Source organism: Anguilla anguilla, chromosome 2, assembly GCF_013347855.1.
Source record: "Anguilla anguilla isolate fAngAng1 chromosome 2, fAngAng1.pri, whole genome shotgun sequence".
Taxonomy (NCBI): Eukaryota; Metazoa; Chordata; class Actinopteri; order Anguilliformes; family Anguillidae; genus Anguilla; species Anguilla anguilla.
This window is the reverse complement of record NC_049202.1, coordinates 17,423,717-17,441,139: the sequence shown is the minus strand read 5'-3', so window position 1 is coordinate 17,441,139 and position 17,423 is coordinate 17,423,717. Positions and strand designations below refer to the sequence as shown.

Genomic DNA, 17,423 nt, shown 5'->3' with positions numbered 1-17,423 from the left:
AATAAACACCTCAGTCCCTTTTTCTTCATAAGAACAATTTGGGGGATTCATTTTGGTGACTGTTTAACTGTGTTTGTGCTGAAAATAACTTGCGAATCAGATAGTCGGTTGAATCTAGGCCAGTCAGACGGACTGCTGTGGGGTGCTTTGCCTGTCCTTTATCTCCGGATGAATCCCAACATGGCTGCCTCGCTGTCTCGCGACCATGCGCCGTCCAATCACCTTTCAGCAAAGAAGCCAAAAGGGCTTGTGAGCGGATAACGAAGGCTCCACTGTCAAAGCAGCAAAGCTGTGCATCCGGAAGCAAAGGGATTCGCCAAGTTCTGTGTGTCCTGGTTTCAACCCACATACTGCAGCCATTTTTGGTTCTAAAAATACAGATGTTCACATATAACCTGCTCTTGAATAAATGTCTGGAGTGAACATAGTAGAGGCGGGGCCTAATGCCTGACGTCACTTACTGGACTGGGTAAGTCTAATGTACAAGACTAGAATAAATGAGGCAAGAGCAACTAAACCACTTCTCCTCACTCAAGCACATTTCTAAAGTGACTGTACAGCTTTAGAGAAAGCATATTGGGGAAGGGACAGTAATCTCCCTCTCTATTTCCATCATATCCATTTCAGACTCTCTTTGGACATTTTGTTTGAAAATACCATTAAAAGAATTTCTAAATTTGCATACCCTGTTGATAAATTGTTAGAATTCTCTATAGTTGAATTCCAGTCTTGTAAAAACATTTTTTGGACTTTGGTTTCCAATAATTTGGAAATGATTTTGGCTTTCTTGTGCTCTGTTCTCTTACTCTAATGACTATTCGCTAGAGCTGCTGCCATCTGCAAAAATCTGCAGCTGCAGAAGTCAGAACATTCTGGTGATTCTGACTTCAGTACACTAAACAAGTGGCATAACTTGTGGCGATCCACCTGAGAAACTGCCATCTCCTACTGGGGGGTGTGTGTGTGTGTGTGTGCGTAGGTGTGCGCGTGAGTGTGCGGGTGTATGTGTGAGTGTGTGCGTGTGTGTGTGTGTCTGTGTGTGTGTGTGTGTGTGTGTGTGCGGGTGTATGTGTGTGTGTGTGTGTGTGTGTGTGTGTGTGCGCGCGTGGGTGTGTGTGTGTCTGTGTGTGTGCGTGGGTGTGTGTGTGTCTGTGTGTGTGTGTGTGTGTGGGTGCATGTGTGTGTCTGTGTGTGAGACAGAGAGAGAGATGGAGAGCACTCCTCCTTCACTTCCCTTCCCACGCATCATCGCGCTGTTTAGCTTCCAGACGCTTTTTCTCTGAAAGGAAAAAGAAACACGAACTCAGTGTGCTTCACAGCCATTTTCAATTTTATTCTGCGGAAGTAAAGTGTACAATTTCTGGGGTTAAACAACTCCATCCATTTCTCAAAACATCTACATACATTTATACATTCATACATTATCACAGAACAAATCATGTGATCCGAGGGTGTGATGGGGTGTATGAGTTTGAGATTGGTTATTCATGGCTGATTGGCTGTGAAAGGAAACAGGAAAGTGGGCTAACTGTAAAGGCTACAAGGTTGCTGAATTAAGCTGATTATAGGGTGGACAGGGGAGAACAACTTCCACACAGAATACAGGACACTTAGTTGGTGGGGGGAGGAGGTGTAATGTTTTTTTTTGTAAATTGCTATTGCTTTTCACCCACAAATCACAACAAATTAATACCACAGAGCGTACGTAGGAACTGGAGAGGGTAGGAGGTTCCAGGTGGTGAAGCCAAGGAAGTAACAGGAAACTAGCCTCTACTGCACAATGTTGAAGGAAAAAGAGCTTGCTGCCCATTGAATTCAATGTAGAAAATCAAGATGATTCATTTCAAATTTCATTATGTATAGTGGTTTGTGAAACAATGGTTGTTTTGGTCCAGACATTTTGGGAAAATTTTGATTAAAATGTACATATATATATTTATATATTACATATGCTTTTCATATGAAACGTAATGATTGTTAATAACGTTTCAAAATACAATCAGGTAAGTTTTATTTTGCCTTCAAATGTCTGATATTACCAATTCAATTCAACGGAAGCTCCAATGCTTTGCCCTCAACACGCACAGCAGACTTACTTCCGGGGGTTTACAAGTTTAAGTTAGCGGAAGGCGCGCTTTCCTGTCTAGTTAAATGTGGATATCTAGGACTTATACACATTATAATGAACCTTTGCTAAGAGTATTCTTTGAAATATAGCTCCATCTAGTGGTGGAGGCCACCAACTGAAAAGAGGTAAAGGCTTCAGGGTGGGTTCAGCATGAAGGCAGAGGCAGCAGACAGGACAGATGACAGGGAGAAAGAAAGGGGCGGTCAGATAAGGGCATGGGGGAGACTCTCACCTCGCGCCTCCTGCAGTTTCTTCCTCTCGGCCTCCCTGTCGTCGCGGCTCTGCGGGCTCCGCACACCCAGCGCCCCGATGACCAGCCTGCGGGCCAGGGCCGCGCTGGTCTGGGGGCGCTCCTTAGCGGGCAGGAGGTAGTCTGGGAGAGGGGGACACATTTCACTTAAGAATCCACCCCCACACACACATATACATCTACTGCCACATCCTTCATTTAAGGACCAATTTTTCCAAGATATTATTTTGTATCATTGAACAATCTCATACACATAAAACGCTGCAAGAAGAGCAATTTGACTTAATTGGAACGATTCTGCCCTACCACAGTTTTGATTCACAGCTGAGGATTTTACTAAAATGCATACCCCAACAGCATTACGCATTATAGAGCACATTCACAACTATCAAGCCCTTTCATAACCTTCCATGTCCCACTTCCGAAATGAAGCTCTTCCAAGCTCCAGTGAGAACTCTGCAAAGAACTGCTACGGTGTGCTGTACAGGAAGAAGCTCTGGCATACTGGTGCATTGTTAGCAGTGTACACATAAGCGCGCTTTTAATAGCGCAGTTACCTGAGCAGCTGCGGGCTTTGGCCTTGGTGGCGGCCGACGCCTGGGAGAGGGGGCGCACCTTCATCATGGGGTGTTTGGACATGAGGGCGTCTCTGGCTGAAGAGGGGAGAGAGCAGGGGAAGATGGGTAAGGGCGGCAGTGGAGAGGGTGTGTACACTGTAACAAGGTAACTCACACTGATGCCCAACACTGGCTGTGCGGTCTGTTTGCATCCGTTTTCACCTTAAAACCAAAACCCAATTCAGGACCTGAGGAGCAAGTTGAGCCAGCCGCATAACAGACCGCCTCGACTGATTGGCCGAGCGCGGGCTTGCAAAGAAAAAGCGGTGTGAGCCGCGGACCTCCAGGACCAGGCCTGAGGAACACCGCGGTAGAAGGTGCGCGCTGCTTAACCTCTGGACTCGGAACTGCCTAGCTGTCCTGAGGCAGGTGTAGGACAAAGGGATCTCCAATAAGCAATGTGAAACCCCGCCAAGCGCCCCCGTCTGTCAGAGACTCACCCGCGATGGGGCTGGAGAAGAGTCCGAGAGCGTGCGCGTCATCCACCCACTGGATGTCGAAGCCCCTCTGCCTGCCCACGAAAGAGAGAAGATGTAACGGTTAAACATCGCTTCATCAGCTGGCCCGCATGGTGTAAGGCTACCGCTCTGACGCTATCACAGCGCTTTTGCCCTTTCCAGCTTTACTGTGCCATTGGAGGCCACAGCTCTCTCTTAAGCTCATGCCAACTTCATGCTTATTACTGTCCTACTACAACTGTTAGTGGCAGAGTGGACTGGAACTGGACTCATGCTGAGGCAATAAGGCCTTGTAAAAGCCATGTGGCAGCACGACCAATGTGCACAAACTCATATTGCTAGCACTCATCACTAAGAGATGTCTATAGTCTATATTGCAGGTACTTGCTGGAAGGACACACAAATTTCTTGTGTTGTAGGGATTCACTGGCAGGACTATGTGTTGCATTTGCATTGGCTTCTACACAAGGGTTTCACTGGTAGAGCTGATTAGAGATTCATTCGGGCTCAGGGCTGAGGGACTCACTGGTAGACCTGACGGCTGATTCATTCAGGCTCAGGGCTGAGAGACTGACTGGTAGAGCTGACTGGTGACACATTCAGGCTCAGGGCTCAGAGACTCACAAGTAGATCTGACTGCTGATTCATTCAGGCTCAGGGCTGAGGGAATCACTGGTAGAGCCGACTACTGATTCAATCAGGCTAAGAGCTGAGAGACTGACTGGTAGAGCTGACTGGTGACTCATTCAGGCTCAGGGCTCAGAGACTCACTGGTGGAGCTGAATGCTGACTTATTCAGGCTCAGGGCTGAGGGAATCACTAGTAGAGCTGACTACTGATTCATTCAGGCTCAGGGCAGAGGGACTCACTGGTAGGAGTGGAAGGCCCGCAGCAGGTCCTCGGTCTTGAACTCGCTGGGGAACTCGTAGATCTCCACGATGTTGGACAGCTCGTCGTCTCGCAGCTCCAGCTCCGGCTCCCCCTCCGGGTCCCAGTTGTAGTAATTGAACCGCGACTCCTGGATCGACTCCTTCTTTTTCCCAGCTTGCAGTGAGATCTGGAGAGTCAACATGTAGATGGGCTTCTGACCAGAGCAGGCAACTCAAGCCAAATCAATGTCTGACAAAAACACAAAGCTGGCTACAATAGAGCCAATCAGGATCAGGATAATCTCAAAGACTATAGCTGGCTTCTCCAGACGTTTAGAGTTACAGTGCCTGGAGTCTCGACTAGCCCACAAGGCAAATGAGGAGATTTTCACACTTAATGAGTGGAAAAAAAAAACTGCACCATGATGGATGATACCTTTGGAGAGAGGGGAAAGAGTCACCTGGAAAAAGCAGGATGGGATAACAGAATCTGACTGCCATTTATAGACTAAAAGTTGCTTCCAAGACAATTGAACCACTGGAGTGGCTCAAGACATGGAAAATGTGAGGATGGCTTGTCCAAGGGCAAAAGAAACAAAAATGCATCACTCATGCTGGAACGCAAAAAAACAAAACAGGTTTTGACTTTCAAAAAAAAAAGAAAAAAGAGTGCCATTTATGGCATATTCACATAACAAAAGCAAATTAAAACCAACAAAGTACATTTATGCTTTCAGGCTAATACACAATAAAGGTATAAATAATTAGTATCAGTTAGGAAAATCCCTGAAAGCTGGAAATGATCAAAGCTTCCAATTCCATACTTCTGTGGTAGGGGTAGGGAAGCTGAACAGAAAAAAAGTATAATTTAACAGCTGCAAAATCTGCAGATCGGTGAGTCTTTGAATGCACTGCGACATTGTTTGGAAAAAGGGTGACCCCCCTGAACTCTTGTTCTTTCTGTGAGATGCAGTTATCATATAATGCGGTTGTCATATACAGAAAGATATATGAAATCTGATTGGATCTTCAGAGTATAAACAGTGCTGACCCCTGCTGATTGAGCAAACTATTTACTTATGCAAAGGATACTGTGCCTATTTGACACTGTTCACCTATTTGACAAACTATATGAGGGATTATAACACGCAGGACTTTCTGCAGGTGACTATTGTGAGGGATGTGTTAGCCTACCTCCTCTATCAGGTGAGGATCCAGGCAGTCGCCACTGTCATTGAACAGGGTGTCCCAGCTCTCCTCCTCTGGGTCCGGCTCCTGTTGCTCCAGAGAGCCCTGCTGACTGGACTCTTCCCCGGGCAAGCTGCCCACCCCGCCCCCCTGCGCTTCAGAACCCGACGGGTCACTGCAATTCTGCAGACCCTCCCCATCCTTCTCCGAAAGTGTCCCAGAGGGAACATCAGCCCCTGTCCCACCCTCCGTCTGGGCCCCCGGCCGAGGCCCTCCGTCGATGGCCTGTGCGCCTTCGGTCCCTTGCTGCCCCGCGTCACCATTGGAGAGGGCGTCGGTCGCTGTCCCATCCTTGCCGCCTCTGTCCCTCTTGCCTTTGCTGTTGCTCTTCCTGCCCTTGTCGCTGTAGCGGGGCCTGCCCTTCGGCTTGCCTGCGGCCTGGGCCTTGTCTTTGGAGGAGGGGTTGGGGTTAGAGGGGGCCTCTTTCGCTGGACCCCCCTCCTCCTGCCGTCTCTTGGGGACGTAGAGCGCTATGTCGGGCTTCTTGGAGCGTTCCGGGGTCCTTTCCCCCTCCTGCTCCATCACTTACTGGAGTCTCAGCCTGAAATTGATCATAAAATGGGCTCTGTAAAACCACGGGATAGCACATAAACCCACACGTGCGTTTCAGACTCTGGACAACAAAGCAGTGTACTCCCAGCAACTGCTGAAGTGCTCATCAATGCGCTGCTTTCATGTAAAATCATGCACCCATTTACTGTAATCCAATAGAAATTGCACATTTACAAAAGTTACTGTTGTACATTACAGATGGTTTAAGCCCTGGAAGGCTACATTGGCTACAGTGTATCCAGGTATTTGTGCTTTCCTTTCAATCAACAACCAATGAAGGCCCTCAGAAGGCCAATCAACAACTTGGCTAAATGACTCACTGATGCTGAAATATAAGGAAAACCAGCAGACAGCTCTCCTCCACAACTGGATTCTTGCATCAATGTTTTGAAGGGTCAGAAAAGACAATATATATATATTCATTTTTTTATTCAAGATATAAAGAAGGATGGATGGTTTCAATACCCAAATCTGAACAATCGTTGACATGAATCACAACTTGTGGGTATGCAGAGCCACTTGGAATTTCTTATAAAAATCTTATAAAACATTTTTAAATTAAAAATAACTCTTTATTCGTAAATCAGTTTAATACTTCTTTATATACAAATCCAGTCATAACTGTTTCCTTAAGAAATAGCATGTTACAAAATAAATTACTAACTGACATTAGCTTGCCTATTATATATTGTCAGAAGTTATAAATATAATTAATTTTCTGACAGTATATGATAGAATAACGTACCGTTTGCTACCAGGCTAACAAGAAGGCTAGCCTAGCTAGCTAGCTAATGTTACATAAAATATAGATTGAGTTTGCTAGCCAGCTAGATTGCTAACTTAGCAAGCAATGTAACCTAGTTAACTTAGTTCACATTTGGTTTTCATCTTGCTGAAATTAAGTTAGTCAAGTTGGATAGTCAAAGAATGTGCGTTAGATAAGCTTTCACTGTGCACTAAGCCTTCACTGTTTGTGAGCGTTAAATAACGTTCAGTCTCGAGTTATCCAACCACCTCAGCGAACGTTCACGCTAACAATCCTAGTACAGTAATTTTTGCACGCAGAAAAAACACCTTCAAGACCAAGGGACACTCTGAATTCCTCTTATTTAATTAAATATTTTAATTTCAAATGAAAAACAGATTCCTGGAGGGCCTGTCACTCAATAATGGCAGCACACGGACAGCTAGCTAACGCCAGAGCCTAGCCTCTTTCTAGGGGTCTGGCTAACGTTACTCTAATGGTAAGTTAAAATAAGAATTATTTTTAAAAAGCTCGCTAGTTACGAGAAGAAAACTTAAATCGGTTTCATATGTGTGCACGCTGTTCGTACATACAAATACCTTGATAGTTCTGATATGAATCCTTAGCTTGAGCAAATGAAATCCCCACAAAGCACACCACCGGATGTTTGGATCTGTCCATTTTCTGTTGACGTCATGACAGATTTGAGCATCATGGGAATCATGTCTGGGAATTGTAGTTTTAATTTGTGGATTTTACCGGTGTGGCGCTGTTGGAACGGCTAATGGCTTGCATTACTTCATTTAAAAAAATAATAATAATAAAAAAATCCCTGAAGGCAAAAAGGAAAGTCAATTTATATTTTATATTTATATTTTCCTTATATATAAATTTCTTCTTTTTTTAGTCAGATCTATCCTTTCAGGCCCACATAAATAGTATTATAATATAAGAGTGGTCTTCTTCCTCCTAAAGAACATATCTAAATTAAGAAAGATGTTGTCCCTCCAGGGTGCTGAGAAAATGGTTCATGCATTTGAATCCTCTCGGCCTGATTGCTGTAACGTTTTATTGTCTGGTTGCACCAACTTGGCCTCGAAACGCTTATAGAGCCCCTGTCTTATGAAACAATCTTTCTCTGTGTGTGGGCTTCAGACACACTCTCTGTCTTTAAGCGTAGGCTTAAAACATACCTCTTTAGGCAATCCTATAACTAGCCATTGATATGGTCCTACATCTTTTTAAATGGTCAAGTATAATCACAGAGTTTATTAAATTAAATGCGGATGTCTGGGCTGGGTAGGGAGCTTAGCGCCAAGTGTCAAGCTGGCTGCTACAGAACTGACACATTAGGTAGCTTAGTGTCAAGTGTCAAGCTTGCTTTTACAGAGCTGACATGCTAGGTAGCTTAGCCTCAAATGTCTTGCTCACTTTTACAGAGCGGACACGCTAGGTAGCTTAGCCTCAAGTGTCAACCTGGCCTTTACGGAGCTGACACACTATACAGTTTAACATCAAGTGTCAAGTGATATTAATGGAGACAGAAGGATGGACATCATCTCTGGCAACTGGAATAGGCTACGCCTAGGATAATAGTCATCTGAAATGAATTGGTTTAGTAACCTAGTCTCACCATGGCCACACCGGGTTACTAAACCAGTTAATTTCAGATGACTGATGTCCTACATAAATCATGTTGTGTGATTGCTGACCTTACACCCTACCCCACTGTTGTGTGTCTCTTTTCCAGGACATTTCCTCTGGAAAGTTTCACAGGCGTTCACCTATTCACACTGTCAATGTGGCACATTTTGACAATGAAAGAGAGCTGGAAGTCTTCTTCAACAACATTGCTTACAGAGGGAGGTCCTCAAATAGACAGTTTCCCTAAGTCGCATGACCAAAGAATTGCCCTGTTCACATTTGGCACCACCACCTTGCCTACTGACTTCCATGTGAATGACTGGATAGTCTCACTCCCAAAAAACAACGGTTGAACTGTATTACTCCATGTGGCAAATCAGAAATAACCAACTTGACATTTGGAACACTGGACTTGGCAAAATGCGTGAGTTTTTAAGAAGATTTGTGACATTACATCTCTGAGCTGACAGTTTCATATGGTCATTGATGAAGAAATAATCCCTGTAGTCAAAATCAATTAAAATAACTCATTCTGTTCAGTGTGTTCACAATGGGATGTATTGTATGGTAAAAATGTCCAGGTCAGAAAGCATCTAATGACAGGAAACTGACTACAATAGTTTAGGAAACTGGGCGTATGTGCCTTTGTAGCTTGTGGGTAAATTCCATCTGGATTAAAAGTGAAATGCCTGACAGGCAGGTAACAATGCCAACTGCTGTCCAGCCTGACCACTTTAAATGAATGGAAAGGCATGTCTTAAACCAAAACATCCCTGTGATTTGCATATGCACTGACAACTGCAGGGCTTTGGAAAAGCATTGCTTCCATGCAATGCCATGCTGTGCCTCCAGATCCACATACAATGAAACCAGCCAGGTTTCCAGTACATTAACCTGGAAGAGGAGACCGGAATAAGGCTTTCCCAGGATTCAGTCGCCCTACTGTGTGAGTGCTGGTAAGCCACATTTCTTTCCACAGGACAAAGAGAACTCAGTTAAAGTGGATTAAATGGAGCATAGTAACTCTGTGTGTTGAATTAAAAATGAAAGCGTCTAATTCTGGAACAGTGCTGTTGAAGCACTGCACTCTCCTAATCTGAAATGCTCGCAACTGTACTATTCGAGTTTTACCCTGGCTACAAAATGTGTTAAGGGGGTACTGAATGGGCATTTACAGAAGCACTGCAAATAGAGAGGGTTGAGTGAGCATCATGAACCCCATAGTGGGTGAGGTTTCAGTGTACTCTGAACCACTGACTTGTTCAAACCAATGAGAAAACTTAGGGATTCTGAAGCTAAACAGATCAGTTACACATAGAACATAATAAGCTCCGCCCATTTTGAGGTTCATGAAACCTCCCTCTTCCATCATTTTCTGCATAATGTTTTTATTGGGAATGAAAGTGTGCAGTGCAGAACAATACATTTGAAGTGAAGTCCATTTCTGGCAGGGCTCCCATAGGCAGGATGCCAACCCACTGATTGGAAATGTCAGTGTGGAAGACAGAGAGGAGCCCCACAGTCATGGGACAGATGAGCAGCAGAGGCACACTTGAAATGTGTGACAAAAAATTACTGTTTGCAAGAATAGGTGTTAAGCCCCACAACTTTTCTGTTGCTTTTGGTATATGGGGTATGAGTGAATGCATAAAGGCACATTTCTGGCAGTTTTGGCTGATATCCCCATACAAAATTTGATTGATTGTATAACATATTTTTATCCTGTAATATTCTTCAATGGAAGAGAGAATGAGGTGGAAAGCACTTCAGGTCATTTAGGCCATTATGAGAGGAAACAGTTACAAATAATCTCAGAGAGAGTTGGACAATTTGTCTTTGCTTATAATTGTCAGACATTTGATAATAAAATGAGTTCCCCATTTACCACTAGATGGCACAATAAATCTACATATGATGTAGCTTTAATATTTAAAGCCACACCTTGTACCAGTGAAACATTTCTCTATTATCTAAAATTAGTCTAGCACAATTTCTATACCAGCCTCATTGTCAAAGTAATTATGCCTTATAAACATACTTGAATGCCCAAATGTATTTTCAAATCTTAGGAGCCTAACCGACCAATGGAATTGCTATTACACTATGCGACAGGGAATACCCTGCTGACTGAAAACTCCATAACTCGACAACATTGTGGCCAATTATGCACGACTCTGAGGATTCCAGCTATGCTCCAATGACAGTAATTTATAATCTATACTACTGTGCCTAATGCTTACAATAACACAATGAAAAACTGTCCCAATGCATTGCTCACATTACCAGCTGTTGCTATGGATTCAGCGGCCATAGTTTTTCTGTCTGCAATTATATGTAATGTGTTCATTTGTTCTGAATGCTGTTCAGGCAGTTTGGCTGGGCCAACGTGGTTCGGTGTGTCCCAAGAGACTGAGGCTGGATTTATTGCGCTCCATTATTTTTTTTATCCTGATGACACCCCACCTGGAAAATCCATGATTTAAGTATGTTTAAATTGTAAAATTAATCTAAATATGAATATAAAAATAAGACATTTTCTTGGCACTGCATTTGAAAAATAATATTTTCAATATAAATGCTGAAATATTAAGCATGTCAGTTTATGATATTTCTGTTTCCCCCGCCCCATCTCCCTCCTTCTGTTTCTCTCACTCCTGTGCTGTTTCTCTCTCCCAGCAGGCAGTATGTACTCTGTCAGTGTGTGTCCTTAAAGCACTTCTTGCTCTTTATGTTGCTGGAATGACAGTGACAGACTTCAATCGGGATAGAGGGTTGGGTCTAGTGGTGTCTCACAGAGAATCTCTGTCTTCAAAGTGAGTCAGAAGAAACCTGCAACACTGTCGGACTCTGCACATGACTCAACAAAATTACCACTTATCACTTTACAGCATAACATGCTGTATGTTTGCATGTCTGTGTATTTAAGTCCGGACAACTTGTGCATTTTGATTAAATTTGTTAATTGACATGCAATGTAATTATTTTTGGTTTGGTGATGAATGGATCTGCTTTATGTACATATGTGCACACACCAGCCTACACTAATCAAACAGGGATCATGATATATATCCACTACTAAACAAGAGAAATACCAAAACCTCCCAGTACCTACAAGCAGATCCAAACAGCAGGTGGAACCTCAGGTGGTGGAGGGTGAGAGCAATTCTGTGTGCTGTAGCAAGCGTAGTATGCAAAGATCAGTGCAGGCAATAAGTAGCACCTGAGAGGTCTGACTACCGGTGCTCCGGTAATGATGTGCACATGTGATAGGTTGAGTATGAGAACATATAAAGATCAATGTATGCAATTGGTTGAGTATGAGACATGTGGTTGCTGAGGCTGGCCAATGGTCAGCTGCAGCAAGAGTTTCCAGACAAAACTCACTCTGCACATTTCATGTGCGTCGCTCATTTCTGTATTTTGTGTGAGCATACTTTAATATGGGCACATGTGATTATATATCTGCTAGTGAGTGTGTTGTGGCTGTTTCAGATCAATTAGTATTGAGATTAGTCTACTTGATAAAGGTAAAATGAGCAGTGAGCAATACTTGGAATCTGGATGTCCAGAGGGGTGGAAATCTACTGTAGGTTGAGAGATATTTTGACATAAATGAAGTAATACCCCAATATACTGTAGCTTCAGTCTTTACACAGATATAGCCTGATTACATCCTAGCCTTATTGAAAACTTTCACTTTTCAACCAAACGTAGCTGGGTTTTCACCTGAATGCCTAGACAGTGTTTCACTGACTTTTCACCAACTTTTCACCACAAAAATGTTCACTGGGTACTCGGTGGAAAAATAAACACTAGTTTTAACCTTGGTCCAAGTGAATAGCCCTGACATTTTCAATGGTAGAGGAATACTTGGCTGTGTGTTGTGCAGGTTGGCTAGATATTTTTTTCCACAGGGTTCCATGTATCTGTTCATATGACCAGGGATGTAATAAAAACTGACAGAAGAGACAGTGTTTTTTAAAGCAAACTGAACCTCTTGTGCATGGACCATTTCCACATTCTGGATTGTTCCAGAACGTGGAACCCATTTCAAGAAGTGCACTGACAGTAATGGCTATATACAGACTTGACGACTGAAGGAACAAAATGAATTGTGATTAAATTGGCATTGAAAAAACAGCAACTATACTGAACAGTGGAAAGACATGCTTTTGTTGGACAGGACTCATTTGGTAAAGAGTTTTTGCCAAAAATGGTTAAGTGTGGATTTTTTGAATCCAGCGTTTATGAATGCAGTTCTTTGACATATTCATTTGAGGCCAAATTGAGGAAAGAGAGAATGAAAGTATCAGGCATTTGTAAATGAAAAGTCTAAAAAAGTACAGCATAAGGAAGGCGTGCACTGACTCGTTTATATAGCTACCCTGTGTCACCAGTGGTGGTGAACCACTAGTCTACAATTGCACCAGCTGTGGTCCCCCCGCATGATCCCCAATTGCACCAGTGGCAGCATCAGCTTTTGTCTTAGGGTAGCACTGAGGCTAGAGCTAGGCCTGGCTCCACTGCTGCTACAGGTGCTATCCAGCACTAAGCCCTAGATCCCTTACCCGTGCTGTGCGAATAACTGGCCAATTAGATCTCAATTGCTCCTAATTTACTGTGAAGGACAAAGCATTCACAAGCTGTGTGGGTGGGGCTGGGTGGTGAGGAACAGATGTATACACATAATTCTTACACTTAAATAGGGCCTCTTCAAGGCCTATTTGCACTTCTGTTTTTGTTGTAGCTCTGTCTGTTTTTAGCATGGCTTGTAGCACAATCAAAAAGCAGCCACATCTCCAAATCTACTGGAAAAAACAGGCAGAAGTTCAAATCAGGATTAGAGAAACAGAGCATGTAAATGGAAATATGTCAAGGGACAGCGCATTTTGATGAATGATTAACCCACAATGCTTTGCTGAAATCTTCTGTATTTGAAGTCAGCAGAATTTAATTCAACTTGTCACTGTAATCCCAAATACTTTTCAAATCATTCCCTCTTTTACTGCAGGGATATCATTTACTGTGAAAATCATACTCTTTTAAATTGCCCACTGTTCTCTGCTATAGTCCTGTCACAAAACCAAAATGCTGTCTGTGCATAAGTATCACTAGCATAAGTCTCACAATTCTTACTGTTATCATGATCCCAAAAAATTTGGCCAAATCTGCAGTGCTTGGTAAAAGCATACTGCTTGGCCCAATTTTTTTCTTAACATCAGTTTGATAAGTTCCAGAAATCAAGCGACTCCTGGCTGGATCTGCATCGATTCCAGTCTGTCAGTGCTAAGTTTGGGTCAGATCCGGCTCAGACTCACTTACTGTCTGGAGTGTTATGTAACAATGCAGCAATTTACTTATTGCCTCATACCAGATATACCATAAGTAGAGTAAAAATTAATGACTAATATACATAATATCATGGCAGTAAGTTAAAAAAAAAACAGGAACAAGTGAAATAAAGTTTTTATTTTATTATTTAAATTATGATGTAACACTGTATGAATCATTCTTTAAGCATTACTTTGTTTCAGCTGTGCTGCTCTCCAGACATATAATATGACTGACTTTTCCAGATAACAAGTCTAAAGTAAAGAACCTTGGAGTTGTTATAGACACTGATTTGAGCTCTCAACCTCATATTTACTGTGAAGTGTAACAATCTTTTAATGTCTTTTAATGTTAGAGCCATTTCAAAAGTTAAACCATTTTTTACTGAAGGCTGGTACTGAAAAACGAATCCACACTTCTATCACTAGCAGGTTAGCCTACAGTTATGGCTTGTTCTTTTAACTGAATACAGTAGCTACATGAAATCTTTCCCATAACAAAATTAGTACACATATTTCTACAAAAGTAAAGTCAATGGGTACCAGTTAGTTTTTGAATTTTTAAATTTTACTTGTGTTTAAAGCCCTCGACGGATCAGCACCTGAACATTTTTATTTCTTAATTATCAGTCAGTCAGTTCTGAAACCTGCTGAAACAAAGATCTTTTGTGTTTCAAAGGTGAAATACATACAAAATGGTGAAGTGTCCTTTTCATCGTTTAATTTTAAGTTTAATACCCATTTTAGCTCTTTGATCTGCTTTGTTTCCTTGTATAAAAGTTGCTGTATAAGTGAGGCTGAATCTGTTTTATCTGGCTAGCTAGCTACAATAATATCATAGCTTACATTCACACCGTTTGCACCCATTACGTAGCTGTCCTAAATTTAAAGATCAGACGTGACGTTTAGGCATCACGGTCAACTAGGACTCAGCACACCGTGTACGCTGGCCTAATGTGCTGCAGTGATAAGCACTCAGGCGGTTCTGGCTCGCGGAGGGCGCAGCTGTGGCCTCTTGTTCCTTGTCTCCAGCCGCAGCCTGAGCAGGTGACGGCGAAATGTCACCTGGCATACCTGCGGCGCGGCCCCCGCGGGCTCGGTTTACCCAGGAAAAGGTCACTTTGATTAAGCGCCGGCGGGCCCTTCAAAGGCCCGGCGGCGGCGGGCCGAGGCGGCGGCTGGAAGGGGAGACGGGGAGCGGGAGGAGAAAGGCATTCCAGCGAGAGCACGCTGTTCCGGCCCGATTGTTGCTCTTGGAGCGCGGAGCCCCGTGATATTCAGCTCGCCGGGTCTTGCCAGGAAAGGGGATTAGCCTCTCGTCTGCCGGTGCGCCGGTCCGTGCCCCCCCGCCACTCGCAAAACCGAGACCGGCCTTTAATGCCCGTTCTGCTGCCAGCTTGCATGGTCCCCTCGCTGGGCCGCGTAAAGACAGACAGTGGTGTGACACACAGGCCAGTCACTAGAGCCCAGCGGGACTTCGGATCGCGGTGCCGTGAGTGGGCAAGCCAGTGGTACTGGGCCTGAATGTCTGATGTGAAAGATTTCTTTTCTCTTCCTATTGTGTTATTGTTCTATCTACTTCATATTCTCTGCCTTTCTCTCTTACACATGCTCAATATTTCGAAGTTTCAGCATGGATTATTTCCAGTAAAGCACCGTACATTCTATATTTCCAATGTGTAGTACGTTCAAACAAAATACCCTCCTCTTATACAAAGGCTTAAGTGGAAGTCAGTTGATGTAAGACGTACGTCATTATCATCCTTCACAGGCATCTGAAAAATGTTTAAAATGACCATTTAGAGCTGCCATAAGTGTTAACTCATGCTTCTTTTACAGTGTGGAAAGGGGTTTGCTGCTGGCAGCAATGCAGATAAGTTGAAGGTCTCTCTCATACAGTCCTCTGGCAGATGAGTTTATCACTGTGGCTCTCCCCTGAAAAGCAATGCAGTATCTGTCAGACTTGACTTGTACCCAGATAGTGGCAGTTTCAAAATCTATGGCACGGTCATGGTTTTATAATCTACACTCGACACAAGATACTTCCTAGAATTTACCCCATAAAACAGTCAGCTGCTGTACATGCAAGTCATCCTGGACACTGTCAGAGCGTCTGCTAAGCGAATAAACGGAAAACAAAGCAATAAAGTGAAACGAGACCTGATTTCCTCTCTCAAAACGCCATGAAATTTATCTCAGCCGGGCCAGCACTGAGGCGCTTTGTAATATATAAGTTAAGCCCATTGATGAGATTAATATGTTTGGTGCAGGTACATAAATCCAATTGGCAAAGTCATTGGCAAGGAGAGTTTGAATACCAAAGCACATTATGGGCTGACAACCTGTCTCATCCTGCCCTGGGTTTTCCAGCACTGGCCTCCCTCCTTCATAGCTCACATATTGAGGTTTACTTTTTTCTTTTTTTCTAGGAAGATGGGATTGCCATTTCCTGCTTCTTATGACTTTGTTATTTACTGTTATTTGAATTGAGTGGCCAGCTGTAGAGCCTATCTTCTTCAAGGATGACCTGTTGGTTAAGAAAACTTCGTGAAGTTTTGGTCAGCTTGTTCGGCAGTGTGGAATGTTGCCCTCACTAGGCCTCTCTGTACACAAAGCCTCAAGAAAAACAATGAAGAAAAAACAATGAATTATAAATGTATGTGCGCATGTTTGCGTTCATGCAAGTCTTCAAGTGATAAAAGTATACATGTAGTGAAGAACCAATCTATCTGTCTGCTTGCCCTTCCCCTCATCTTAAGAAATAGTGGTTTAAATTCCCAGCTGGAGTGATGGGTATTGCAGACCAAAATGACCACAAGATTACAAAAATGGTACAAATGTTCAATTTATGTTTTCATAGCTGTCTGAAAAAAAATGTTGAGAATTTGATACAAATTAATTGTCTGTATTTTTTCCTGCAGCCTGTAGTCTTCTCCTGCCTAATTGTTGAAGTGAAATTTTGCTGTATTGTTTTTGCTTATTGGAAGGCTTCCAGGTTTCTGTTGGTGTGTTGATTGGCCAGTAGTGGGTCTTCCCTCCCAACCAAGCATAAAAACAATTAAATCGCCCAATGAGGTCCATGTGCCGTATAGTGTATAATGTCCATATCACCCCCGCCCCCAGCATACTTGGCTATATAAACTCTCTACTTAGGTTTGTTTATATGGCATATCGCTCAGGTAAAGGCTACAAGTTGTTAGTGGTTGGAATGAAATTCTAAAATGCGAAGGTTGGTGAGGTCAAGTTTTCTGCATTTGTTACCTTTTCCAGACACTTATTTTAAAGAGAATTTCCAAAATATTTCCTTTAATAGTGTTCATTCTGAATCCTACCCCTTCCTTCTAACAGGGAGCATTGGAATATTGGCTTATTGGGAGTATTGGCTATTGAATTACTCCATCTCTGCTGCAACCAGCCAGATATAATGTGCACACCAGGGCTTACCGCTAACAGCAAACATAACAGAGTGTTCCAACCACTTAGAATAAACAAGAGAAGGGAAAGCCGAGGCTAACAGGCTTTTGACAGGGCTCTATAAGAGCACAATAAATTCAAAGTGATCAAAATACTTTGACACAGAAG

The 17,423-nt window shown here is 43.1% G+C and overlaps 1 protein-coding gene across 1 annotated transcript; it reads right to left on the bottom strand.

Moving 5' to 3' along the window:
* Positions 1-1,102: 1,102 nt before the first annotated feature.
* On the bottom strand, positions 1,103-7,571 carry r3hcc1l (R3H domain and coiled-coil containing 1-like). Its single transcript, XM_035406870.1, has 7 exons — positions 7,467-7,571; positions 5,517-6,111; positions 4,323-4,510; positions 3,436-3,506; positions 2,936-3,031; positions 2,361-2,501; positions 1,103-1,279 (listed from the first exon to the last, which is right to left on the bottom strand). The coding sequence occupies exons 2-7, from the start codon at positions 6,090-6,092 to the stop codon at positions 1,227-1,229; spliced, it is 1,125 nt and encodes a 374-aa protein (XP_035262761.1). The 5' UTR covers positions 6,093-6,111; positions 7,467-7,571; the 3' UTR covers positions 1,103-1,226.
* Positions 7,572-17,423: the final 9,852 nt, after the last annotated feature.

Coding starts and splice junctions, on each gene's coding strand:
- r3hcc1l (XM_035406870.1), bottom strand. CDS start 6,092: ATGGAGCAGGAGGGGGAAAGGACCCCGGAACGCTCCAAGAAGCCCGAC. Junction 2,502..2,935: donor CAAAGCCCGCAGCTGCTCAG/GTAACTGCGCTA, acceptor CCCCTCTCCCAG/ACTACCTCCTGCCCGCTAAG. Junction 1,280..2,360: donor GAAACTGCAGGAGGCGCGAG/GTGAGAGTCTCC, acceptor TTTTCCTTTCAG/AGAAAAAGCGTCTGGAAGCT.